At 41.2% G+C, this 27,280-nt stretch overlaps 1 protein-coding gene across 5 annotated transcripts in view; it reads right to left on the bottom strand.

The window, feature by feature from the left end:
* Positions 1 to 17,722, bottom strand: part of AFTPH (aftiphilin) — a 41,992-nt gene extending 24,270 nt beyond the window's left edge. For all 5 annotated transcript variants that reach the window (XR_014226248.1, XM_082277012.1, XM_082277011.1 and 2 more), the window contains exons 1-2: positions 17,538 to 17,722; positions 6,780 to 8,574 (exon numbers count right to left, since the gene is read on the bottom strand). Coding sequence is in view for 4 of the 5 variants with exons in the window: in XM_082277012.1 (XP_082133138.1) it covers positions 6,780 to 8,564 (1,785 nt within the window). In the remaining variant the exon portion in view is untranslated. The remainder of the gene's footprint in view (positions 1 to 6,779; positions 8,575 to 17,537) is intronic.
* Positions 17,723 to 27,280: the final 9,558 nt, after the last annotated feature.

The following is a 27,280-nucleotide window of genomic DNA, read 5'->3' on the forward strand; positions in this document are numbered from 1 at the left end:
AAAATATCACAGATGTAACAGACTTTCAAATAAGCATAACCACAGGATTAGAATTTACCTCCTTGGCAATTAAACAGGGGGCAACATCATCCCTCAGAGCTGAAAGCCTGAAGTACTCGGTTTACACAATTTGTTTTTTGCTTCTTCTCCACCACAAGGCCAGAGAACCAATTAATTCCTCCAACACAGCAGTTCCTCCCTAACCACCCAGCACACCAAATCCTCCCCAGCTGCCCCCCCATGAACCCAACAGTGACAGGTCACTGCCTTTCTTCAGAGCTATGAAAAGAGGAGATAACAAAACTTGCCATAAAGACAACACACCTGAGCCCCACTACAGAAGCAGTGGACACAGGGGACACAAATGGCAGTTTTCACCATATGACTGCTGTAATGCTTCTCTGGGTGAAGTTTTGGAGAACTCTGTGTGCAAGAATGGAAAAAAAAAAACAGTCTTGCAGAATTCTCTCCATGGTTCCACATGAGATCACAGATCACACATGAGCTGTGGAGCAGACACAAGAGCTCATCCAGGTGAACTCCCCTTCGAAGAGTGGAGTGGCACTTTGTCCTTCCACCCTCTCCCCTTTCTACTGGAGGGCATAGCCCCATTTTTTAACACAAACTCTTATCTTCCCTTAGGAAATCTCTTACATCCCACAGCATCTCTTCTCTGGCAACCTCTAGAGGTGCTTTAAGAAGGGGAGAATCAAAAACAGAGCATGCCTTCAGCCCTCCTTATCCTGCTGCCAGGAAAAGAGGCCACAGAGGAAGCAACACAAACTCTGTGCTGTTTGCATCTACCAAACACAAAACTGGAGGACCTAAGAATAAACAAAACCAGTGTAATAGTTAAATTGTTGAACATGTTTAGATATTCAAGCTTATGTGAAATGTAATAAAAGAAAAAACATATTAAAGGAGATGGAAATGAGCCTATGAAAGATCCAAGATGCTAAACATATAATTTAGGAAAGGAATAAAGCCCATATGGACACAATTGGCTTCTAGTTAAAACTCAGAAGCTGAATGAAAGCTCTCAAAAAATGACAGAACAAAGCTCAGGGGCCAAGAAAAGAAAATGATTAACCACTGAGATTTTATTTAACTTAAATCACGAACTCACTGTTCTGCAGAGTGCCTAGCACAGCTTTTTATGACTATTTAAATAAAATAGAGATTAAATGAGAAACTCTCTTTGCTGGGATTTTTAACAACCAAACTGCATTTTCCAGCAACACATTGCCTGTCAAGAGCTAAGTCGCCATATACTCTTCTACCTTCACCATGTGTGTGCATGGGATGGGTGTATTTGGGGTTTTTGGTTGGTTGGTTTTATTGGTGTTCTTGTGGTATTTTTGGGGGACACACCAATCAACTTCCGTGGGTCTCAAGATTTTCTGGACTCAAGCATTAAACAAAGTTAAACAGTTAACTAAAAGCACACAAGCAAACAAACTAATCACTAAGTTCTTAGTTAAATGGGGACAGTTTTTTCTTTGAAACAGTTTCTGGATTGTTCCAACTATGAATCTATTTCCTTCTCACATAGCAACAATTTGTTTCTTTGTCTGAAGCACAGGCAACACCGCCTCACAATCAACGGGAGAACAGCTCCAGGCAGAAAAACTCCTGAGTAAAGAAGACAAGTGAAGCTTACAAAGAACACTAGTTTAACTTCTTGTGTTTCAAATGTGTTGTCTCCATCCCCACTTGAAAAGCAGGCAAATATAAGTTAATGACAAATTTCTTAGACATAAAAAATTGAATTGAAAGACGCATTTTTATTAACACGAGAAATTCATAACGAAAACACTTGTCCTAAACGGAGATATGAAAGCCAGGAAGAGGATACCACAAGACCTAAAAAACCTTCATCAACATAAAATGAGGTATCTGATTTTTTTTAACAATAATTTAAAGAATCAAGGAAGGCAATGTTAGTCCTAAATATCCCAAACTCATTTTTAAAGAGTAACTATAAAAGTTTTGAGCTCAGCTGCAAAGCAAATCTGAAAATGTAGTTGGTTGAGGAGAAAGAAGAGGTTGAGACTCTTCTGCTCCTCTTACTGCTTGATCTGAGAGTTAGAAACTGCAGGGAAGTTCAGGCTAGTAATGTGAAGCTGTCTCTCTCCTCCTTGCTGGAAGCTTCACCATTCATTCTCCCTCAGCTGAAGAATACATCAAGCATTGCATCTTCCATGCAGGTGAAGTACAGTTTAACAGTTCTTTATTGTGACTACCTAAAACTCACTGACCATTTCAGTTTGTCACATTGTTATTATCTACTGCTGTCGTACTAACTTTTCAGTCAGGGTCTGAGACGAAGTACAGCAGATGACACTTATGTGTACAAAGTGGGAAATAATTTTGTCCTGTGATATATAAATAGAAATGCTAAAAGAACCCCCTCTCAAACTATTTTCTTTTGTAAGATTCCCCTTAGCCAGTCTGTTCTGAAAAACAGCAGTTAAGGACTACTTGTAATAGTCTGATTTTCACTGTTACTCAGCTGCAAATACTTAAGACTTACAACCCCCAAACCTTTCCAAAAAGATATATTTACACTGCAAATTGTTACCCAACTGCCTGAACATAATTTAGCCAATACCATTTTAATTTACCTTAGTGAACTGGGAGGCTGAAGTCTTTATGGTCATAATTACTTTTTTCCAAAAGGATGATCATTGCCCAAGACAAAGTACACTCCAAATGACAGTGATCCAGGTTTTTCTTTGTCTTGGTGCATATTTGTGGCTTAGTAACTGTGCATCGCCCACACTGATTAATCTGACAAGGCAGAGCCTGCGAGCACAGGCTCTCTAATAAGGGGAGAACCTTAAAAGCCACTTGGAGGACTGTTCACATTCTCCTTCATCCCTTTCCAGGATTTGTTAACTCTCAGCTAAATCAGGTAAGATTTGGCCTTCCAACCAAGCCCTTCTTCAGCTCCTCTTCCTCTGGAGATGCCCATGCTCCTTGCACACAGGCAGGCACAGCCGTATTCCCCACCCACACAATTACCATGGATTATTACTGCTCTTGTGCTTCACTGCTGAATCCTATATATATATTCTTAATGCAGCAGAGTAACCCCCTCAGCTGACTAATGTTCAGCACTAGCTCGTGGCAAAAGCTGTGCTACAAGCCTTATATTCATCATAAACATAACTTGGTGGCACGCAATGTGATTGCATAAAAGGGACTAATGCATGTGCAGGTTTGCTCAAGACTTGTTGGATCAACCAGTTCACCCACAACAACGTTCTAAAGCTGTTAATGAACACAAAGGCACATCTCTAATGCAAACTGCAGCCATACTGAAACCAAGCTTTACATCTTTTCAGCTGAAGATAGACTCCAAATGGATTAAAGTATATGTAGTATTAATATGGGTTCAGATAGCAGTCTGTGTATGCCACACACCATGCCCTTTCTCCTCTCCCCTCTACACAGAACTGATGAATAGGTCAGCACGTTACAAATCCTGCACTGCAAATTGTGTGCAGAATTCAGAGAGCCTGAGACCAAAGGCAAGGAAGAAAAGACCATGATCTTTTTGCCACTACACGTCACTATATAACGTCATTTAGGGGAACTCCCCTCCCCCTAGTTTCATCCTTTATATTCTATATTTTCTAATAAAAACCGGATTAAATAGTTGAAGAGAAGCCTATTTTTTAATTAAAGATTATACCAAACCCACAATCTTTAAACAGTTTGCCCAACATACATCATACAATCAAGATTGCATTCAGAAAGCACAAAATTTTACTGCCATCTCTACACTCAAAATATACAAACTAAGAAACAGAAAGGAAAATACACAGAGACCTTTTCAATGGAAACTTGAGCTACTGATAAATAACTCTGCTTTCATGCTGCATTCTGATGGATGAAAATTGCTGTATACATAATATCCACATTTAAACAGCAATGCTGCTGGCTAAGTATCCTTTTCAATTTTCTGCTTTTGCAAAGAATTCCATTAGGATCATTCTATTTATAAACCATTCAGGATTATTTCACTACCACATTACAGTGACTCTCCCAGTCTCACCATCACTGCTCAAGTGTATTCAGGATCTTGTAAATGATCCCAGTTCACCTTTAGCCTAAGATGAGATCTCAATTTTCCCATCTATCTCAAGTGTCTAACACATGCAGTATTTCTTCTCCCTTGTACACAGCCTGCTCCCTTTGGGTTGTTACAGCAAGTGCTTTTTAGACCTGCCAGCAATACATTGATGCAAGTGATCCCCTCCTCTCTATCCTTCTTTAGGCTGGGTAATAAAAAACTTTGTTCTCTCCCCTCTCACCAGATTTATCTTGCCTGCCAGTATTTCTGCTTTTGCATCAAACAGCTGCAGAACTAAGTTTAATACACGGCAAAGAGAAGATTGGCAACTACTTTAAAATGCCGTATTTTGTGTTTTGACCTAAGTGACACCCTCTTAAATGACAGCAAGGAAGCTGATCAAAACCTGAGTTTAATTTTACTAAGATTCTGCACTCAGAGTACTGTGACTATCTACTGGCTCATGTTGACTCATTAGTTAATCTCAGTTTCTAACAGCAATTTAGCAAACTGTGGCTCAATGGATTATAAAAAGAATTACTATTTAATCTTAAAACAAGTATTTTTTAATATAAAAAAGTTTTAATAGATCCTTCCAAAGCTTAATGCACTTACAAAATAACTCTTTTAAGAGTTAACTGAAAAAATGTAGCAATTGACATTGCAAGGCTAAGGAAACTATTGCAACAGAGAAAACATGTCCAGCTCAACTTCCTCTCCAGTTTATTTGTTTAGAACATTCTCTCAGCTGTACTTCCTCACTGGCAGAGGAAGGAGAACATCACTTTAGATCCAGTCACAAGTGACTGCAGCATAACAAGAAGGAAAGAAAAAACACTGAAGGTCTTAAAATTTGCTTTACAACCTAATCAAACTACTGTATGACTTCATGGCAGACTTTAAGTAAAGAACTTTCAATTTAACTTGACTTCTTTTACTAAGGCAGACTTACAGAGGGAAAAATTAATTACAGAGCCTCTGAAGGTTCTGTTTTTATAAACACCTACATTCAGAAGTGTTTTCTATTGAAAACCGATCATAAAATTACAGAAACCTTTAAGTGAAAATAAATGTTTGAAACCTGCAAACTATCCTTTAATATTAATTAATTACTAGAAAAAAGGGACGATTTACTAGAATCATCTCCCCACCCCATTTCTTTCTCAGCTTCTGGACAGTCTTTTGAGTGGCAAGAGAAACAATTGAGATTAATTGCACTAATGACCTCAGTACTCTCAAATTTTATGGGTGAATAGGTAACAATAGATTCATGCTTTGAACTTAAGAAATGGACCAACACATTCAGGTGATAAGCAAGGTTTTGCACAGACACAAAAATCTGCCTGCAGGTTCACTTGGGAGCCTTTTTTTGGCTTGTGCAATCGCTTTGAGGTTTGGCGTGTTAGTCACTGCATGGAACAGCAAGCAGGAAGAGTAAGGACCTGAGGCTCACAGCTTTTAACGTGACAAGAAATCAGTGCTAAGTCCCAAAAGCTCCATTCCATTTGCTGATGCTGGCAGAGCTCCAGCTGGCACAACCTTCTGAAAAGCCATTTCACCTGTCACTGGTAGGAAATGGGAAGAGGCAGGGCTGTCACCGAGCAAGGTCCTGAAAGAAAGGACTTACCTCATTTCCTTTTATTGCCAGAGAAGATCCAAACCCTTCAGACACATATTACTACTAACACCCTTTACTGCTGGTGTTGCTGCACGCTTCAAAAATACAGAGCATCCACTAAACTATTCATATGGAATGACGTGAATAAAAAGAAGCTTTGAAGAAAATTCTAAATTGAAATTGTTGCTCTGAATTTTGTAGAAGTAATATTAAATGCTTAGTAAAAAAAAAGTCTATGTATGAATAGCCACAGATCTCAAAATGACTGTTAAAAAGACTTAGGAAGTAACTAATTAGGAATTAATAAATACTTAGCAACTAAAGTAGAAAACATAGGACAGGTGGTAAGAAATAAACCTATTTACTTCCCCTCTTGGAAACTTCTAATTAGAAATAGCAGCTTTAATAAATCACCAGTCCTCTATTTGTGACGTTGCTATAATGTGCAGCTGCCCACAACTAATGCCTAACAGAAACTTAATTTTAAAGAACTTTTAAAGGGTTAACTTCCCAGGAGTTTGAATATCCAACATAGAACTCCACAGCTTGTGTTTTATCATGCTGTCCGCTCTAAGTGAATTAATGCAGCTATTTACGAATCAAGTCATCATTTTTAATCAGATTTTGAAAACATGATAGAGAATGGTGATGGAAAATTTTGGGAATCAGTAATCCCAGCTTCCAGTCAAACCACTAGTTTACAAAAAGGCAACAGAGTCCCTCCCCAAAAGGCAGTAAACAACGAAGCAAAAGGAAAAACTATCGCAGGCTCTGAAATGCTCATGTTGGCTTATTCCTTTGATCAATTTATGTAAAGGATCACATATAATCACCAAAACAAATTCCTACAAGTTCCAGCACACCCTGTTTGTTTGTCTGTAGGAAGTAACAGTGCTGCAAAGATCTGCGAGATCCAAGCACAGCATAATGTTTCGTATCAGCCCATCTCACGCAGCACATCAAATCTCTCCTAAAAGGCAAACAAGGACTATTCAAATATTTGTTGTATGCAGAAGCAGGAACCAGGAAGAACTATATGCATAAGAGCAGAACAAGACTGAGGAAAACCAAGCAAACCCTTACCTGAACTGAAGGTGATAGCTCTTGGGATTGTTTACTGACAGTCCCTTGGAGAGACGCTAAAGCAACATTGTCCGTCTTGTGAAACACTGGGCCATCACTCCTGGCAGATGGATCTGTCCTATGTGACTGCCACGTCTCTTTTCTGTGATGAGATTCACCAGCCTGCTCATCTCCAAAGGCAGCCCAAGAACAGCTGTCTTTTTGTTCATCTTCAAAAGCATTCCAGTCTGTAGCCTGGTTACAGCCTGCTGAACTGAAGTCCGCAAAGTCATCCGAGTCCTGGAAAGCAACACTCTCATCTTGAGGTTTTGGCACTGAATCAAAGTCTCCAAATTCAGTATCATCACCATTTTCTACCTCAGTAGTATGCTGGAAGTCTAGTCCAGAAGTTTTACTGGTAGTATCACATTCTAAAGTGTCAGCAGCCTGATTTAGTTCAGCTTGGTCCAAACTTGCTGGCTGCTGAGAAACAGTACTCGTGTCCCTAAATTCACCAAATTCCTCGTTAGGTTCACTAACATGTGCGGACTGTTCAGAAGTTCTTTCTGAATCTAGAGCGTTTATTGATTCTTGAGCATTCCTGAAGGTGGGAGACACACTGCTGACTGAACCAAAATCACCAAACACATCATCATGTTTGTCACTGCAAGCTAAAACTTCAGTGCTATTTCTACCGTTCTTGAGATCTTCAGAATCACCCAGGTTTTCTCCTGCAGGATCACAGCTTAGGCTTTGGATCTTATCAACTTTGATGTCTGCTGCTTTTGAAGAATCCTCAGGCCTACTAAAATCTTTGCCATTCTTTAAGTGATGCTGTCTTCTCCTCCCACTGCGCTCTCCATTTTCTGTAGTGCATATTGAACTTCCAGTTGTTTGAGACGTACTAGAAATTGCAAATTCATTATCTTCCAGTGCTGAGGGACCCTGTTCACAACTAATTTCTGTAATGCAAACCTCTTCTTCACTATGAGTTACTCTGTTTATTCTGTTGTTCTCCTGAATGCCCAGTGAGTCTCTTTCATTAAGAACACTGCATATTGTAGGCCCTGTTCCCTCTATATGGGCCGGGGTTTTGTTTGAGAAGGTAGCAAAATCTGCAAAATCTTCACCTGAGCTAGGCATTGAGTCCAAATTTTGCTCAGTACTATGGGTGCTAATAGTTTTCAGTCCCTTTGAGTCACCAATACTGTCTAGATCTTCCGTTCCCTGAGGATTTACAGGATCTGATGCTGCAAATCCGTTTGTTAGAATCTCTAGACATGGAACTTTCTCACCATTACAAGCATCTATTTGCTCATCCTGGCTCTCAACAGTTATACCAGTTCTAACCACACGAGAAGAAAAACCCTCTGATTTTCCAGTGTTGTCTCTTTGTTCCCCCCCTCTGTTTACATCTTCTAAAGCAGTACCTGAAGTTCTAAACTTAGATTTTTCTTTGATAGTACTAGTAGCTGACATATCAGAAAGTTCCTTAGGATGAGTAGGAAGCTCTGCAATGCAGTCTTTATCTTTACCATTTTTAACAGATGTGAAAGTTGCAATGCTAGCTACATTGTCAGAATAATCATGGAGTGGGATGAAATGATTTGTGGGTATAAACTCTTCCTTTGGATGACTGTAGTCTGGTGTATCAAAATCAGCAAAAGCTACGCCAGCAGTGCTCACACCAGAAAATCCTCCAAACTCATCTTCATCATCGTCATCAGCTCCATTGTCGAGTGGTGGAGGGGATGAGGAGTACATTCGAATAATGTCTGGTTCCATTGTTTGGTTCTGCTTCAACATTAATGTATTTCTATAAGAGGGAAAAACAGAGCTATGTTAGAACTTGGCGAGCTTTTGTGTCCTTATATATTTCATTTTTACAATTGCATGCCTCATTTTTCTAAGTGTGTATATAGGTCAGTATCTGTATTAGATATCAGAAAGAAACATTCCCCAAACCCATTTGTTTTACAAGTCACAAAGAATCTGCTGGGACAGTTCAAATCTCTTGTAAACTAATACATGATCAAATTGTCAGCAGACAGTGATGAAATGACTGCCTTGAGCTGTTGTGCAATACACTGACACAACTACACTCAGTTTTAACTCATCAGTTCTCTACCTCCCATGACTGGCAGCTCACAAAACTGCCAGCGACCCTGGTCCATCTTTTGCCACACTCCTTTGTGCGCTCAGCTGTGTGACAGGAGTTAAGCCTCCACTCCATGGGCTATGCCACAACAGCCATACACTTAAGGGACCTTCACCAGCATCAAAGACTTTGAAAAGTGTTTCCATAAGCTTTGAAATTGTGAAGCAGTGGAGGAAGGAACTGCTGTTAAAAACCACTAGCTATGATCTGCTGCACTACTCTTTAAGTCTCTTTCTACCAGCCCATGGGTTTCTGTTTGGTTGCTCTGTCCTCTGGATTTCCTACCCACAAGCCAACACTGCCTCCTCAGCTGCTGCCACCAGCCTGCTTCTGTCTTAGGAACCAGTTGAGAAATGCCATCATGATGCCACCAGTAAAGCCTAGAGCCAAACAAACTTCATCAAAACTTATTCTCAAAAGGAGAGCTGAGCACAACCATTCATAAAATATTTAAACATACATCACTAAATCACAGGGGGAAAAGAAAAAAGCAGAAAGTATTCCCATGGCCTAGATAGAAACAGATTAAAGACTCTGCCTTAACATTGCAAACCATTACAGGAAGAAGTCAGGTAAGGATGGAAAACTTTCTTTCCTAAAGAAAGATCTTGACTTTTTCAATGTTGTGTTCAATTAATGAAACAATAACTACTAGTATGTATAGATTCACAGATGTACAGATCATTGGACTACTTCATACCTTAAAATCTTTAAAAGAAGGGGTTAGACCAAGCTCTCTCCATTTCACTTGGCAATTGTCATGAATGACCTGTAACAGCATTAAGCCTTATCTACAGAAAAAGGGTGAAAACAACCTATATATATTAGCAAATATTTGAACTTCTAACCACCACAGTAAGTGCAGACTTTACAATACTAGTTATGAAACACAGATAAAACATGATCCTCATGTCCAGTGCCTTTTGCAAACAACTTTGCACAAGCACCTTAAGAGCAGCACACAAAGGGCAAAACAGCAACAAATGAAGCTCTGCAGTTCTTCTAAAGCACAACATACTGAGCATTTCAGCCAAACAACTCTGGATATTTGCCAGGAAACTCTGGCATCTTTGAGGTGACTAACATACCTACAGTTTCTTTTCAGAAGGGTAGTTTGCAGGTACAAAAGTACATCATGCTTATCAGATGAAATATTCAAGTAATTTGTAACATAACACACAAACTGAAGAGAACTGCAAAGGAATTTTGTTTAGAATAATGCCTAAGTTGTCAACAAGCTCCCACATAGGCTTACTCAGCACCAGCTGCTTAACAAGGTATTTGAGAGAAGAGCTCCACTTGCTCTAAACTTCTGAACTTACCCATTAAAAGAAAAAATTGTCTGTATGGTTCACCAAAAACCATGTGTTTTAAGTATTTTCAGATTTATCAGTTTGTAAAAGATGGTTTTCACCTGAGTTCTTTGAAATATCCCATTCAGCTCTGTATTAGTAACTACACCACCTTACATCAATGGCTCTCATTTCAGCAAGAAATGCCAAAAAAAATTAATTCTAAACCTACGCTGGCCATACCTCCATATACTATCCATCATGTTGGGCAGTTACTGTATGAGCATTTTAACCTCAGACAAAAATAAATCATAACAGAGTTGAGAACATCCTTAGAGGCAAGGATGATCTAAAATAACCCAAATACGCAGTTTCAGAAAACAAACTGAATAATGTGAGAGGAGCACGCATCACAATCCCAGGAAATTTACCCACAAGACTCCTTTTCTTTCCAGTTAACACAAAAAAAGGGGAGACAAAGAACAAGAATAATAGGGATAAGCACAGGAAAAAGATAACTGCATGGGAGCTGAAACAAACTGCCAAAGCCCAACTGAACATGTAGGAAGATGTCTGACCATTTAAAAATTTTCTCTCCTGCAATTTCTGACATAGAGCAGAAGAAACTTCCTTCAATTTTTCATTTCAAAGCACTTTTAAAACATCACAGGGATCATTTACACAGCAGCAGTCCAGCAGCACAATGCTCCAGATAGGTTTCAATAACAGTTGCCAAAACAGGATCTGCAAGGAACATTAACTGTGCATTTAAAAATTTGATCACTGGTTTGATAGTCTACTATGTGTTTAATCAGTTTAACCCATAAGAACCCACTGCATAACCAGTTGTATGGATTTCTTGTATAATTATTTGTTCAATGTCAGGTATTTCCAGTTATGTTACTGCTGTATTTTAAAAGCCAAAGATGAAGAGCTCCAAAAGGTATGAATCTGCATTAAAAATGAGCGTAAGGTTACGTTGACACAATTTAATTGTTGTTTACAGAACTCAAACATACTCAAACCCTAAGAAAAGGAAAAAAGTCATACTAGTATTCCCCCTCCTCTTGACTAATTAGTGATTAATTTTTAAACTGGGCATAATCCCAATTCTCCTCACAACATAAAACAGCATGGGAATTTTATAGTCTTAATGTAGTTTTCTTCAGAAAGAATTTCATTATGGTCCCCTTTCATGACTTCCAAAAGTGTTCTATCTGCCAACTATAAACCAAATTAGTTATTGTCCATTGAAACCTGTGGTGAAAACCCACAGGTCTGACAGAGCAACTGCTTTGTTCCTTATTTCATTTAGTTAATCCCTGCTTTGTCTGGCATCTCAAATAGAGCAGGAACCGTGGCTTCATCTTTTGTAGTCCTTTTACCCAACTCAGACATATTCTCGGTCAAGACATTCAGCTACATTATTTTGTAAACCTGGTATTTCAAGTGATGTTTACAATGTGATTTAACCCAAAGTAGAATTTGAACAAGTTCTATGACTAGTAATATGGATTATTTATCATCTTATTTTTGAGGGAATTTGCTACCAAATCTAAAAGTATAAAGCTTTTTATATACATGCTCTGTTCACTCACACATTCTTTAAACACGTATTTCTTAAACAAAAAGAAATCACCCACTTTTCAGCACACTATATAATAAGGACTGTGATTTGAAGGAATTTATGACAGTTTTTACTTGTGTAACAGAGCATAACATGCTTAACTTCTAAACGTGATTTGTAATAAGCAACAACCCAGGTGTCTGGCATCAGACCTTACACCTTGAGGTGAAGAATCTGACACAGTTAAAGTATTCATGTTTAGTGGATTGCTTTTAGTCACAAACACAGATTTATGTTGACAAACGCCAGTAACTTCTGCAGATCTCAACAATTCAATATTAGACTGAAGACAGATTTCCATCAATCGCTCATGGCATGCAGTTGTACCGATGTTTTCTAGAAGAAAAAAAAGAATTGTATCCTCTCACAGATGCCATTTTCTGCATTTCTGTCTTCTACCTATTTGCTCGTTGGGTTTTTTTTAAACTGGAAATGCTAGATCTTGCATCCACATGTTTCTTTATATTCACATTCTAATGTTCATTATCAAGGAATTTCTCAAACAAGTTTCAGTACCACAAACAAAAGACCACTGTTAAAGTCATACTATAAATGCAGTTCACCAATACACTCACAAGTACATATTGACATTGTACTCTAAAGAAAAAACATGCTCATTAATTTATTAAGATTCAAGGTTCAAACCTTTTTTCTCAAGTCACAAGCAATTCAAGTTAACTTAAAACATTAAAAGAAGAGAGAAAACAGAAATCAGAAATGCTAGAAAAAGTAAGAGTAGTAGTTAAGTTTTGATAGGCAAGGAACTGGAAAGGGAAAATGCATCCCCTTCTTTTATGATCACTAACTAGGTTTTCAAAACATTTACAACAAAACCAAGGTATCTTATTATTTGTTTGCAGTAAACAGGGAACAATATGTGCTTTCCTCATACACAGACCACATCCTTGTTCACTACCTTTTGTGCAGTAATAGCAACAGTCTAACAAAGACTAGGCAGCAAAGAGAACAATGTAATTACGCTGCACAAAAGCAGGTATAAATAGTTCCTTCTCTGTGTATCTTCTAAGGCAAAACTTGAAACAGCCTGTTTGGCTCTTACATAAGACCTAAAAAATCAGGAGGCCACAAAGAATATCTCTAAAGAAATACTTGAGGCATGTAAATTCAAAAGAAACCCCTTGTAGAGCAGAATGTTTCCTTTAACTTTAGAGGAAGCAAAGCAATGAATAACCTCTCAGCTGTGGACTATTCTGAAGAAAAGCTGAGTTAAGCAAACCATCTCCTTAAAGCACACAGAAAACACAATAATCAGAAATGGCACAATCAAGATCTCCGTGACAGAAATTACAACGTTGCTGAGATACCCTACAGTAAAAGCCTTGCAATGGCAAGGAGATGGATTCAAGTCATCTGCTGCTAGCATTTGATCTTTCCAAGAACATTTAACTCTTACTGCAAGGGAATTCCTCAAGCAGATGCCAAAAATACCACAGTAAGGGCCAGATTTAGAGTTTTTATTACAGCACCATGTTGGCTTCCAATAGGAAAAGCTGTCCTCTTCCATTATTCCTTTGCCTTTTCTTTGGCTTATGAACAATGGAAAGCAGATTCCCAGTCCTTCTGCACCTGGGAACCTATTTCTAGAATGGTGGTTGTAAATGAGGAGAGCCTGTGTGTTAGAACAGCATTTCTACAACCCAAATCCACTCTAGAGAGAAAGTCTCTGTCCAGGCTGAAGTCAATATGTTCTTAAATTGGTTTAATAAGCTTACTTTTATTTTTGGAAATAGTTACCAGCAAACAAAATACAGCAAGAAAATGTTTACTTCATAAAGCCTCCAAGAAATCAATGTTTTCGATTTTGAACTTAATGCTGTTACAGCCAGAAGGTCCATTACCCAAAGCAGGAGTTTCAGAGCACTTTTTCTTGGACATATACGAGTTGAGGAAAACAATGCTCTCCAGTTCCAGTAAGGCAAACATATCTAAGCCTTATTCCTCACTACCCAACATTGGAATTAATCAATACCAACGTACATTACTGTGATTTCAAACACTGAATTTGCTGGGCACCTTCAATTACAAAGTGTTGTATGTACAATGAATTAAAGTAACTGAACTCAGGAGACTGTCACCAGGAATCTGGCACTAGTCTCAGGCAGCTCATTCCTCCTGTTCTCCTGTGCTCCTCACGCTGGCATTAAACACCAGGCACCCGCAGACAATCCAGTCTATGCAATATTCAAACCTCTTTGATGGTGCTGCTCTTCCTCTCATCACTGACAACACAGAAAGACCAAGTTAGGTGGCACAAATGTGACATTTAAACAGACCTTGGATATAAGCATTTTCATTTTATATGTTGTTAAAAGAAGCAAATGTATTTTCAGTAGTTGTGCTTCTTCACATCTCCCTATTTCATTTTGGCTTAGTTGTGGAGTCAGAGGAGCTTTTGGAAAATACGAATCTAAATGTTCTTTTGGTTCATTAAACTTTTTAAACAAGAATAGCATTGCTTCCCAAACCTAAAAGACCAGGTTATCCTCAAAGTTACTATAAGCAAAAAAGTGTTTCAACTCAAAATCTACTGATGTGCTTTAACAGCTGCAGATGAAGCCACTGCCTGTACCTAAATCTGTAAACAGATAGTGGGGAGAATGTTGTAAGAACAAGCACATCTTAAATTCATATGGGCAGACACAACTGGCTGGGACAGTCCATCAGGTTACAATCTGACTCCGTGGAATGCAGTATTTGTGTTCAACATACAGCACACAGCCACACAATGCGTAAAGACAGATGTCGTAAGTAACACATCACTGGGATGTTTTCATTCTTATGATTTCTTAAATTCCTTTTAAAACAGTGTTCAACTCAGTGAGAAATCTATTTCTGGATGTTACCCTCAAACATGATAGCTGGGAATGTGTTCTAAATTAGGACAAAAAGATGCTAGATTAGGAAGTATTAGAACTAGATTACCCAGGGTCAACTGTTCTCAGAGACTTCCTCACAGAGCAGTATGCTCTCCATTGCATATAAACCCTTCCAACTTCACACAGGTTACAGCAAAAAGTAGATTAGAACTGCCCAGGGGTGCACTCTTCTGTGACAGGTTCTCTCACAGCCTGGCAGAGAAAATACAGCTGCACAAGGAAAACAGCCATGGCTCTTCTTTCCGTTACTGCAAACGTACTTACTGCTTGTTTTTCAGTGAGCAGGCTTACATTACTCATCATTTATCCCACCTACAGACATTACCTCATATTAAAAACACAATACAGGAGGGACACCTAATACTCCAAACAATAAAATCTATTTTCCATCACTTTTCGATAGACATATGAACTTGAGGTTTCACACTTCCTTCACCCTGCTTCCAAACATACCAAAGCAAAGAGAGGATTTGCCCTTCCCTGTGGTTCTCCCAACACAGGACTCTCTGATTTGAAAAATCCAAATTACTTGCTTTAGAGAAGCAGATTTCTTAGACCACCATGCGAGTGGCACCAATACAGAAATATTCCTTGCAACTGAAAACTTTAATTGCTAAAGACATTAGCATGAATGAAAGTCTACTGAAAATGAGACTGTCAGTTTTCAAACAAGGCACATCTCAAGGCTTTTTTTTGGTGTGTGTGTGTGCAATAGCAGCAGCTTACTCAGTGTGATTTTTTTGCACAAAGGAGAAAGTCTAACAGACAACATTTCTAACACCTAGGAATGAGTAGGATCTAAGACACTTCTCTATCCAGAAAAATTATAAGTATTTTGAATCCCCATGAAAAGGCTAGCATGTCATTGCACTGAAATGTTCACAAAGAAGCAGTTTAAGTTGTCAAACAGCACAATAGCACAGAAAGGAATGAACATTCTGTCGAGAAAGATAATGGTATCTGCAAGAAGATTATGCTGCTGAGAGTAGTGAAAACAACTCGATCGAGCATCAGTTTCTTCACCGCTGGGTTTCCAACTGATACCACCACAGATCTGCAAGGACAGCTCGATGAATATTTCAAGAGGAAAAGGCAGAGTTGACTGAGGTCCATCTAAGCTTCTCTATTATTTCCACTGTGAAAGACAACTCTTTTCAAAGTATCGAAAGTTTTAGAATATTAAAAGATTTTGTGCAATTAAGGTCTTAAAAGGCTTCTGTTAGCTTAGAAAGTGGAATTTTTAAGTAGAAGTATAGAGATCACACAGAGCCTTCACCACCAGAAATATGTTACACAATACGATTCACTGTAACTCCAAATTTTATAGTCTATTAAATCCTTTACTAAACAAAACCATGATCTGAGCAAAAGTAAAGTACATTAAAAAAAAAAAACCCTGAGGCTGTGATCCTTCAATTGCTTACTTATAAACAAATTAAGGAAGTAAAAACAAGAGGTCATACTTTCACATGACCTTAAAAGGTTATACGAAGTGTACTTCAGGCAAATATCATTCGGAATGAAAACACCAGAGCTACACTAGCAAGTCTCATTCTCACATTCATGCTATTTATTCTCACTGACATGGCTGTTTAAAAAAAACCAAAACAAGCCCTCAGTAGTCACAGGTACTCAAACTCTTCCCCAGGCTCTCACAATTAATATTATATTCCTCCAGATATGGCTCCAATTTCAGGAGGAGAAACTGCTACCTGTGCATTGCATGAGCAAACCGCTGCCTTTGCTGACAATGCAACAGAACATTTTTATTTTTAAAGTAGGCTAATTGGCTTTCCAAGTCTAGTTCATATGTCCAGAGAATAAAACAAGGAGGAAATACTTTTAATTTTGTTCAATCTCCAAGGACCAATCCAGTTAAAAAGCAGCATCCATCACTCACTTTGCCATGGACTCAACAGCTGAAAAAAGAGTTCTAATGAAGCATGTTGGGCTCTAAACCATGCATGGAAACAAAACTCGTAAAACCAACGCAGTGCAGCTCCTGTCACCAATGTTTCTCTACTCACTCCAGTCATTTATGAACAGATGTTTGCTTAAGGAGCATTAAGCCGCTGAAGGTTTCCATTTCTGTGCTGAAGCTGGAAGGAAGGGGCTGTCACCATTAAGAGGCCAATTTAGTGACACTTTGAAGGAATCCCAGGGTTTAATCGTTGGTTTTAAGGCACTGTCTTCTCTAAAGAAAAAATTATATTTTGGTTCATCACGTAGACACTTTTCATAGCAAACTGAAGTGTCAGGACCTAATAAGCACTTCAGCAATTTTGCCCCATTTTAGAATGACAGTACTTCTTTTACAAAAGAAAAAAAATCATACTTAAATTATCGTAACTCTGTTCAGCCTGTCATCTCCAGATGCATTTAGCAACCGATACGCTTTACGCCCCTCGGAAGAGAAAGCTTGTCAAGAAAAGCCAAACACACAGGACAGCTTAACTTCTCGCACCACATCCTTGAGCCCTCTCCCTCTCCCAGCTGCGGCGCCGCTGAACCCCAAGAAGACGCCGGGCCCCTCGCCCGGAGCTGCCGGGCCCCGCCGCAGGACGAAGCCGAACCCCCGCTCCAGCCGCGGCGGGACGAGCCGGGAGAGCCGCGGGGCTTCACCCCTGCCCTGCCCCGCCCGGCCGAGCCCGGCCCCGCCGCCCTCCCCCGCGGGCCAAGGGGAAGGACGGCGCTGCCCCGACAGGCCCCGGCCGCCACCGCCCCCCGGGGGCAGCGCCGAGGGGTCCCCGGCGCCCTTCCGCGGCCAGGCCCGGCGGGAACGAGTCGTCCCCCGCCGTGTCTTACCTGCGGGCTGCGCGGGGGGCGGCGGGGCCCGGGCGGGCATGGCGGCGGGCGGGGAGGGGGAGGGAAGGAGGGGAGGAAGGGGAGAGGGGCCGCGGCCGGTTATCTGCGGCCTCCCGCGGCAAGCGCCATGGAGGGGAGCCCCTGTGGGCGACAGGAACCGCGTCGCTGCGGCCCGGCCCCCTCCGGCCGCCGCCTCCCGCCCGCCGCCGCCCACCGCGCTCCCGGCACGCACCGCGCCGCCGCCCCCGCCCGCGTCACGTCCGGCCCGCGCCGCGCCGTAAACAGCCCTGCGAAGGAACGGAGCGGTCCTGTGGGCTGCTGTGCTGCGGGACACGGCTCCTAGAGTGGCTTGGGGTTGGAAAGGGCCCTAAGTGTCAGCTAGTTCCAACCCCAAGAAAGCCTGTGTTAACATTTTAAAGAATAACGTTTAAAAGAACAGCCCTTAAGTAACGTGCAAAGCCTGCCGCTCATGCTGTGGCCGTGGTTAGCTGAAGTCCGTACAGCGGTCACAACGCGGTGGCAAATTGCATTAATAAAATGGCGAGCGAAGTGTAACATCAGAGCTCTGTTACAGAATCACAGAATGAATTAGGTTGGGAAAGGCCTCAGAGGTCATCGAGTCCAACCCGTGACCCAACCCCGCGGTGTCAGTCAGACCGCGGCACTGAGCGCCACGGCCGGTCTTTCCTTAAACACCTCCAGGGGCGGTGACTCCACCACCTCCTGGGCAGCCCATTCCAATGTCTAATAACCCTTCCTGTGAAGAAATTCCACCTAATGTCTGACCTAAACCTTCTCTTGCTTAAGACTATGGCCTCTTGTCCTGTCACTGGTTGCCTGGGAGAAGAGGCCGACCCCACTTGGCTACAGCCTCCTGTCAGGGAGCTGTAGAGAGGGATAAGGTCACCCCAGAACCTTTGTTCCTCCACAGGCTGTATATACATGCACACCGTATGTTTAAGCACACAGTAGTTTGGCTGAGGCCATTAAAACGAGGCCATTCATAGAACTTTTCAAGTTTCAGATAGGTTTGTGGAATAAAAATGCCTCAAATGCATTTAAGGGTAATTATAATTAATCGGCTAATTTAATCAGCAGTAGAAGCTTTTTGTGAAGCAGGGGGAATTATATTGTTAGTGCAGTGTTTCTGTGACGTTCTGAATCCTGTTACAATAGCTGAAGGTAATAATAGATGACTGTTAATGAGGCTGTGTGACTATTAATGAGGCTCTGTTACTTCGCCTCCTGGTGGCTGTTCCCTTTTTTCAGCTCAGTGTCAGAAACGCAGAGTGTAGCTTGTGCTGACCCGGCAGGACAGAAGGAGAAGCCTGAGGGAACAGGGAATAGGGTAATTTGGCACTCAGTGCTCTTTGACCTTCACCCAGTGTACAACAATGTGATTTACAAATCGTAAGGGTCCAAGGAAGATCCTGTAAAAGCAGTGAAACACTTCGTTATAAAGCAACAGAGAAACGCGATCTTCCCCCCGCCCCCCCCATATCTGGCAGTAGTCATTAAATTCCAGAGGCCCAAAGTATCCCTTTCTGTGTGGTGCTACTCCATGAGGAATCATTTTCCATTCCAGCTGTGTTTAATTGGTGGTCATTGGCTATGACTGTTAATCATCCTGTTGTAAATAATACAACTGGAGAAGATGAAATAATAATTACCTTCTCTTTTACATCTGCCTCATCAATCATTTGAATGACACATGAAAATAAAAATGCTGACTGTAAACTACCCAAACAGCAACATGAGCCCCAGTGTTGTCTGAAAAAATCAGATTCTTTACCCAGTGCAACAAGCCAATAATTACACATTCAAGAGAAACATTGATTATTTATTTCAGAGTTGCACAAGCCTGAGTCCTCTGTGGTATTCCACCAATCAAGAACACCAACTACCAAAACTTTTTACTATTTATACATTTCAGCAAACAAAGGAATTCGTGCTCATTGGCTACAAGTTACGTAGTTCTCTTACTAATTAGTATTCTACTATTGCCTAATGGTTCTCTCTCTTCTCTCGCTGTTAGTCTGCATGCTCAGGCTTTCTCTTGGTCTGAGGTGGGTTCTCAGCTGGAGGTTGTGATCTGCCCCTGCCAGAATTACCTTTTACCCAGGCAGAGCTGACTCAGCACAGTCACTGGGCGGTCTTTATTAGCCTCTGCCTTATCTTGGGACTTCTGCTGAATGTCCTTGGGGCCCATAAATTCTGCATTCTCTGTGTTCACCATCAGTGGTACATCCTTCTTCCCAAGCCTGGTTAACCTCCTGCTGGGTCTGAGGTCACTGAAGCATATCCACCCCTAAACCTTAAGAAGGCAATTCTACTCACAAGTAATTTGTTTTTGTAACACCTGGACATCACTTAGAGCTTGTTAGCTGCTCTCTGTTTAACAGATTAAATCTCCCTTCTTGCTGATTAGGCTTGAAAGTATACAAAGACCAAACATTAAAGAACATCCTTTCTTAAGAAAATTTTACAAGTTCCACGTTTTGCAACACTAGCACCCTAAAGAAAAACAAAATAGTAAAGCCCTTCTTGTGCAAAAGCCCAAAGTCACAGCACAGTTATTTACCTCAGAAAAAGATCCAGAAAGATAAACAGTGTCAGTAATCAGGTTCTAGATTAGAAGAAAATTTGTTAAGTAAAATTTCCAGATGATTTGAAGAAGTGACTCATATCCTAAGCTACAAAGAAAGGCAGAGAATTCCCCCAAATAGTCCCTGCCAGTCTGACACGGTAAAAATTTCCTTCTCTTTCTTGGTGGCATTCAGAAGTTTACAGGACCAGAAGCGTTAATCAGCATGCAGTTGTGAGTCCATAAAATTCATTTAGCTTGAATGCAAGATCAGATGAGAGGTAAGTGTTTCACATTTAAAAAAATGAAGGTAATATTCACTTAAGCATAGTGTGAATGATTGACAAGATGTGTGGGATTTCTTCAGTCATTCCTGCATAAGCTTCGCTGGTTGAAGGAGATTACATTTGCTTATGAAGGCAGACTGACTCTTCATAATAGCATTAGCCATATCATGTATTAGCTCTGTGAAATGGAATTCATGGGTTACAACACTAATTTCAAGGTTGTATTTTTAACATATGAAAGTTCCCTTTACAGAACTGCGTGGATTGTAAACACTGTCTCTTATTTGGAGATGATTCTAGCATGGTGTTCTACCTGTTTTCAAATAAATGGTCAGGTGTTTTTAAAGCATATACTTTCAACCCATTTGTTTTCTTAAAGCATGGCAAAAAGAAGTTCCAATTTTGATATAGCCATCTCAACGGGAAGCCCTTCTGCGCCGTGCAATAGAGGTTTTAAGTCGAGATGGCCTGGTCTTGGTATCTCCGAGGCTGAGCTTTGACTTGCTGGGTGCAGCCAAGTGGCTTTATCAGTCACTGCTACTGAGTCCTGAACTGTCAGGAGAGGGCGCTGCCTTCCCAGAAGTCTCAGGTGGTGTGTCAGGAGGATTCAGAAAGGCTCTCCCAAAACCCTGCGTGGTCTGGAGGCTCAGACTCTCCTCCTGGTTTGGGAATTGAGGACGGCAGGAAGAACTTGCTATGGTCTACATCCATGCCCTCCGTAAAACTTAGTCATTCATAATTCTCAAAAGAATTGAGTATGTAGTATTTATAGAAAAAAAAAAATTAGGTTTTATTTCTCAGTTTGAAGACTACAACATGGCTCCTGAACGTAAATTTTAGTTACATATAAGCTGTACCATATATTGTGTAGTGTGGTGCAGAATATCTTCTGAAAGATGTTGTACTGCTGGTATGGATAGTGCAGTTCTTTTTCTTCTTTTCTTTTTCATTTCAAAAATACATACAGTACAACATGGCTCCTGGCAGTGCAAGCTTTTTCTGGCTTCCCCACTGAGCGAGGAAGAAACTTGCTATAATCAAAGGCTAGATAAGTCTCCAAAATTCAGGCAGTTTGCTTCCCTCTCTGCTGTGTCTGGCAACACTGCTGATCAGAAACTAGATAGTCAGTGTCCTGAGAAATTATCATGCTTGGTTTTCCTTTTTCTTTTTTCTTTAATTCACAATCAAATCAGACATTTAAAGATTTTAAATTTTCCATAGAATGAATTTTAAATGGTCTTTTAACCTACAAAATCGTTTAATTTCATTAATGCCAGATGCTTTCATTTCTGCTGTTGGCTCTATCCTTGGCCAAGTGCTCTTCAACATCTTTTTTAACACCTTGGGTGCAGGACTCAAAGGAATACCAAGTAAGTTTGCTGATGTCACTAAATTGGGATGAGCTGTTGACTCCCTGGAGGCCAGAGAGGCCCTGCAGAAAGACCTTGACAAATTAGAGAGAAGGGCAATCACCAACCATATGAAATTTATGAAAGGCAAATGCCAGATTCTGCACCTGGGATGGTGCAGCCCTGGATGTACAGACTGGGGAATGAGAGGCTGGGGAGCAGTGCCATGGAAAGGGACCTGGGGGTCCTGGTCCATGGCAAGTTGGATATGGGTCAGCAGTGCCCTGGAAGTCAGGAGGGCCACCCCTGTCCTGGGGGGCATCAGGCACAGCATCGCCAGCCGGGCAAGGGAGGGGATTGTCCCGCTCTGCTCTGCCCTGGGGTGGCCTTGCCTTGAGTGCTGGGGGCAGTTTTGGGCACCACAAACATAAAAAAGACATGAATCTGTTATAGAGCATCCAAAGGAGGCCACGAGCATGGTGAAGGGTCTGGAGGGGAAGCCATGTGAGGAGCAGCTGAGGTCACTTGATCTGATCAGCCTGGAGGAGAGGAGACTGAGGGGAGAGAGGAGACAGGTTGAGACCTCAGTGGGGTCTTCAACATCCTCCCTGAGGGCAGAAGAGGGGCAGCACAAATCTCTGCTGGTGACCAGTGATAGGAGTTGAGGAAATGGCCCGAAGCTGAATTGGGGGAGGTTTAGATTGGGTATTAGGAAAAGGTTTCTCACTCAGAGGGTATTTTGGCACTGGAACAGGCTTCCCAGGGAAGTGGTCACAGCACCAAGCCTGGCAGAGTTCAAGAAACGTGTGGAAAACACTCTCAGGCACATGGTGTGATTGTTGGGATGTCATGTGCAGGGCCAGGAGCTGGAATTCAATGATCCTGACCTGTCCCTTCCAACTCAGCATATTCTATGATTATAATATTCTGTGAAATCATTGCAATTCATCTTCACAGAGTGTTTTGACTTTTTCTCATTCTGACATGAAACTGAATTGGCACATTTCTCTGAAATGTTTTAAATTCAGTAAAACTGCATCTATCTTAGACCCTTATAGCTGAAATAACCCCTACAACTACATTATCAAGCAGAAAGGTCTTTTCTGACTGAATTCACCAATCAACCTCGAACGCTTTATATGAAAGTTTTTTGTGGCTGTGGTTTCATAAGGTGGGCATTATGAAAGCTAGCTGAATGAATAATATGTGCTTTCTGCTGGCTTCTAAATGGGCATCAGTCAATAAAAGAAAAAATCTGCAGTTACTGTTAGCTGAGTTAAACAAAGCTGCAGCCGAGCAGAGAATGAACTGTTGCTAAAGCAGCCTGTTACTAAACCCCACTGTCCTTTGGCGTGGGAAGATGGTAAAACAGATCTAGGAGCAGTGGATACATGTTTCTTTGGGGAGTGGTTGGTGCCTTTAGCTCCATCCCAAATCAGTGCAGCCTGTCTGGCTCCTCCCCAGGGCATCATCTGTGTTAGAGCTGAGGGAGCCAGGAGCGCCCTTCTTGGCCCCACGGCATCATCCAGCCACATGAGAGCCCCCTTGTGAAGAGCTCATTCGGGTCTGCAAACTGCCCATGTCTTCTGCATCACTGCTACTCCCTTTAGCACTGACCTCTGGGCATGCAGAATGACCAGGCACTGGTTTCTCTGGTTTTGGGGATCCAGCAAAGGTGGTTTAGCTTTTCCCAGCTCCTCAAGCAGGGGACTGTGTCCATTCTGTTCTAGTTGCAATGGCATAAAATATAAAACATTGTAACATATGTTTCAGGTGAAACATATAAGTGCTCTGTTTGGTGGAGTGCAAGTTTGTTATTATATTATTTTCACAAGTCTCCCTGGATATCTTCGCCAGAATCATTGTACAAAAGTGAGAAGGCATTGCTGTATCAGCAGCCCATTCTCTTGTGATTATCAAGCCATTAAAAATTCCAGAATTGTCTTTATACTGAATGTATTAACTACAAAGAACCCTGTGGAGTTAGAGAAGACAGATGTAGTGGCAGTTATTTTAGAAGTCTCCTACATCTGAATGTAGGTTCTTTGAGTTTTGGCTCAGGTTTATTTGGGCAAGAATACAGTTGTTGGCACGCAACAGTGTTTGTTGGGAGCGTTGGGGTGGGGTGGGGGGGTTGTTTTTGGGGTTTTTTGTTTTGGGGGACTTTTTTGTTTTGTTTTGTTGTTGTTGTGGGGTTTGTTTTGTTTTGTTTTGGACTGAGTTTTTTGTTTGGTTTGGTTTGGTTGTATGTTTCTTTTAAAGAACTCTTTTCTGAGTCTTGACCATGTTTGCAGCTGATTTGGAGCATCTAATGAACATGAAGGCTCACATTCTTGCCATATGAGGGTTACCCAGTGGATGAACCAGATCATGAATGTTTAAAGAGCCTCATTTTACCTGCTGTGGCCTAGACCACATCCTCCAAGTCGCACAAGTTAATGACTTCAGTGTAGCAATATTATGTGTTCACCTGGCCTCAACACATTTGCATATATAACTCATCAGCGAGGTGTGCAAAGTGTATTTTAGTGCATGTACATATTAATGGTGGCAAGGCTTGTCAGCAGAGTCCATAACCAAACCAAGGTCTGACAATATTTACTTCTCCTAGTATCGTGTGAGTACCTCAGCTGTCAGCAGGAAAGCAAGATTTCTAGTGCCTACAGTAGCAAAGCTTTCTAGTGCAACTAATTGGTTTGGTTTGGTTCCTGTTGGCTTTTGTTTTGTTTTTTTCTTCGTACAGGCTCTAAATGCAGAAAGCCCATAAGAAAAGAAATCAAAATTATTCATTTCAAGACAGTCCCTTGCCTTTAAGAGGCTTGGCTTGTGAGCTTTTTACATTTAAGATGAGAAGTGCTTAAAAGTGGTTAAGACCATTATTCTGTTTTAATGATCTCATTCATTTATTGGGCAAAGGTGAGTTGATTTTCAAAGTCGTCCTCCTCCCTGGTGTGTCAGCTCCTTTCTGTGAGGCAGGAGTCAAGAGCTTCCAACACCCTTGAAGATCAGCTGATAGGAAATTCCAAGGTACAAACTACTCACTCTGTGTATGTAATAGGCACTATGCCAGCAGCCTCTTGCATACCAACCTGTGCAGGGTAGTAGTATACATTCCTGTATTCTCTATTAACATCTATTTGAAGACATTTTCATTTCTAAGGCATTTTAGAGTCTGGCGGTATTTTGTTTGGTTGTGTTTTTTTGAGGTTTAGGAACACTGAAACTTACCTTTACAGCTGTTTGGTTTTTTTTAACATATACTTAAGAAGATCTGCAATATCCTGTTTTAATCACACAAGTTCATTTCATTTATGTATGTCAACACAGTTGCTGAAATTCAGGTGTCAGGTTCAGATGTTTTGATTAAGTTTTCCTAACAAACCGATGTTGTGTGACTGGCAGTGATTCTTATCAATAAAAATAATTTTGAGATTTTTTTCGCAAAGGTCATGTCCTTTTAGTAGCATTCGGTTTCAGGTTTTAAAATGGAAATGGCAGAGGTTTTTCTGGGTTAATGGCAACTTACGTCTCAAATGCAACTGCTATGCAAGGAAAGTGCTTTATTTCATAGGTATTTTTCAAAATCCTTCTCATTGTCTTTCAGACTTATATCTGTTGCCTTGTTTATTTGTCAAAATCTTTCTCATTGTCTTTCAGACTCATATCTGATGCCTTGTTTCAGAGCCATATATTCCAATTTTATCCTCTGTCATATTTTTCTGCAGTAGGTTTGCTTTCTTGATCTACATTCATTGAGATGCAAAGCATCTGGGATGTAGGCACATAAGGAGGCTAGATCTCAGAAAAAAAAGCACTGCTTCCTTGAAAGCTCTTGCACAAGAAATGTGTGAGATTGGCCGTATCTGACCCTAAACTACCTGACAGGGTTATTGTTATAAACAAGAAGACAGAATCAGGAGAGGAAATACCATGTTCCAAGTAGCTAAAATGTGTTTGAATGCTGACAGAATGTCAGCCCCAGCTGCCCAAGTCCTGCATGCTACAACCTTTGGCTGCACCAGCAGTCAGGATGAGACCCTCAGATGGAGGAATCTGTTGGGGTGCCTGTGTCTTCCCGTTGTTGTCTCACAAGCAGAAAGAAGAGGCTCTCTCCTGACATTTGTACCGAGAACAGGCTGAGTGGTGGAAGGAGCAGGCAGAGAGGAGTGTGGAGAACAGTTCAGGGAGGGAAACAGCAGGATGCCAAAGACAAGCACAGACAGTGGGGCAGATGAGACGAAAAGTCCAACCTTCACCCCTTCTATATCCAGGATCAGTCAGAGATCTCTGGAGAGCAGCTGAACCAGCTCTGTTTCCATGAAGAGAGCTAGGAAAGATGAGATTAGGTAAATCCAAGTACCTGAGCAATCTGTTTAAGTTCATTAGGCCCCTCTTTCTAAATTGTGGCTAACTGGGTTTCAGCACTGGGAAAAGGATGCCATCTCTGAGTCAGCCTCTTGCTTCTAGGAAGCAAATACGATCCCATCAGGCTTACATGGAGTCACTGATGTGGTCTGCAGGAGCCCTTGCCAGGATGTGTCTCCTCCTCACCATTCTCTGCATCTCTGTGCCAAACATGCAGTCTAAGAGCAGCCTGTGGCATTTCAAGGGAGCAGTGAGCTGCAGTCCCCCCATCTCTAAACTTACTGAACTCAAGGGGTGTGCATTAGCAGTGAATTTGGCTCACAGTTTTCAGTTTTTAACTACTGAGCTGAAAAAAATGTAATACACATAATAAATCTTTCAGTTTATAGGGTCTGGTGCTTCTTGCAAGGAGCCTCGATTTCCAGCACAAGCTGATCACCAAGCTGATGTTTTGAAGAAGAATCTTTTGTCTCGATTTCCCTGCATTTATTGAATTGCTTATAATGTAGGCCAAAGGGTTTTTTCTGTCTGTTTGGTCAGATGTAGGTCAGCAGTTCAGTGGATTTAAATGAATGACTGACGGCAACCCCCAGTTGGTTTGCATGGAAATGGCATTGGGCCAATTGTCCAGTTGTGGAATGTTGTAGGAGCAGAGGAAACATAATTATTTCCAAATTTGGCCATAATTCGTATTTTATCCATATTTATCCATATTTTGCTGCAAATGGCCTTGTCTTCTTTGGCAAGACATCCCGTGGGCAGAGAGCATATCCTTAGTAACTCACTGTTCTTATACTGGGTATAAACCACTGTTTCGTACTGAGTGGAGTTTCCAACAAGTTCTCCCCTGTGGAGAGGCCAAGACTCATGACCCTTGCTAGTCATGCAGCTATCTCCCAGAATCAGGCCTTTGGCTCCTTGGCGGCCTGTCTCAAATGCTGCAGTTTATGGGATCATTCACAGTTCTTTGAGCAGCAGTTAATTCTTGGTACAAAACCTGTTGGCAACAGCCTGGGTTTTTCAAGGAGCAAAGACTCCTGTGCATATCCTCATGTGGAGCAGGAAGGAGTCTCAGGAGCGCTGCAGAGATCTCCCACCAGTCAAATGCTTGGTCCTCTTATTCAAAGAAGCAGTGGGATGTGAACCAGCTTTTGTTCA

The sequence above is a fragment of the Coloeus monedula genome, assembly GCF_965178545.1.
Source record: "Coloeus monedula genome assembly, chromosome: 2".
Classification (NCBI taxonomy): Eukaryota; Metazoa; Chordata; class Aves; order Passeriformes; family Corvidae; genus Coloeus; species Coloeus monedula.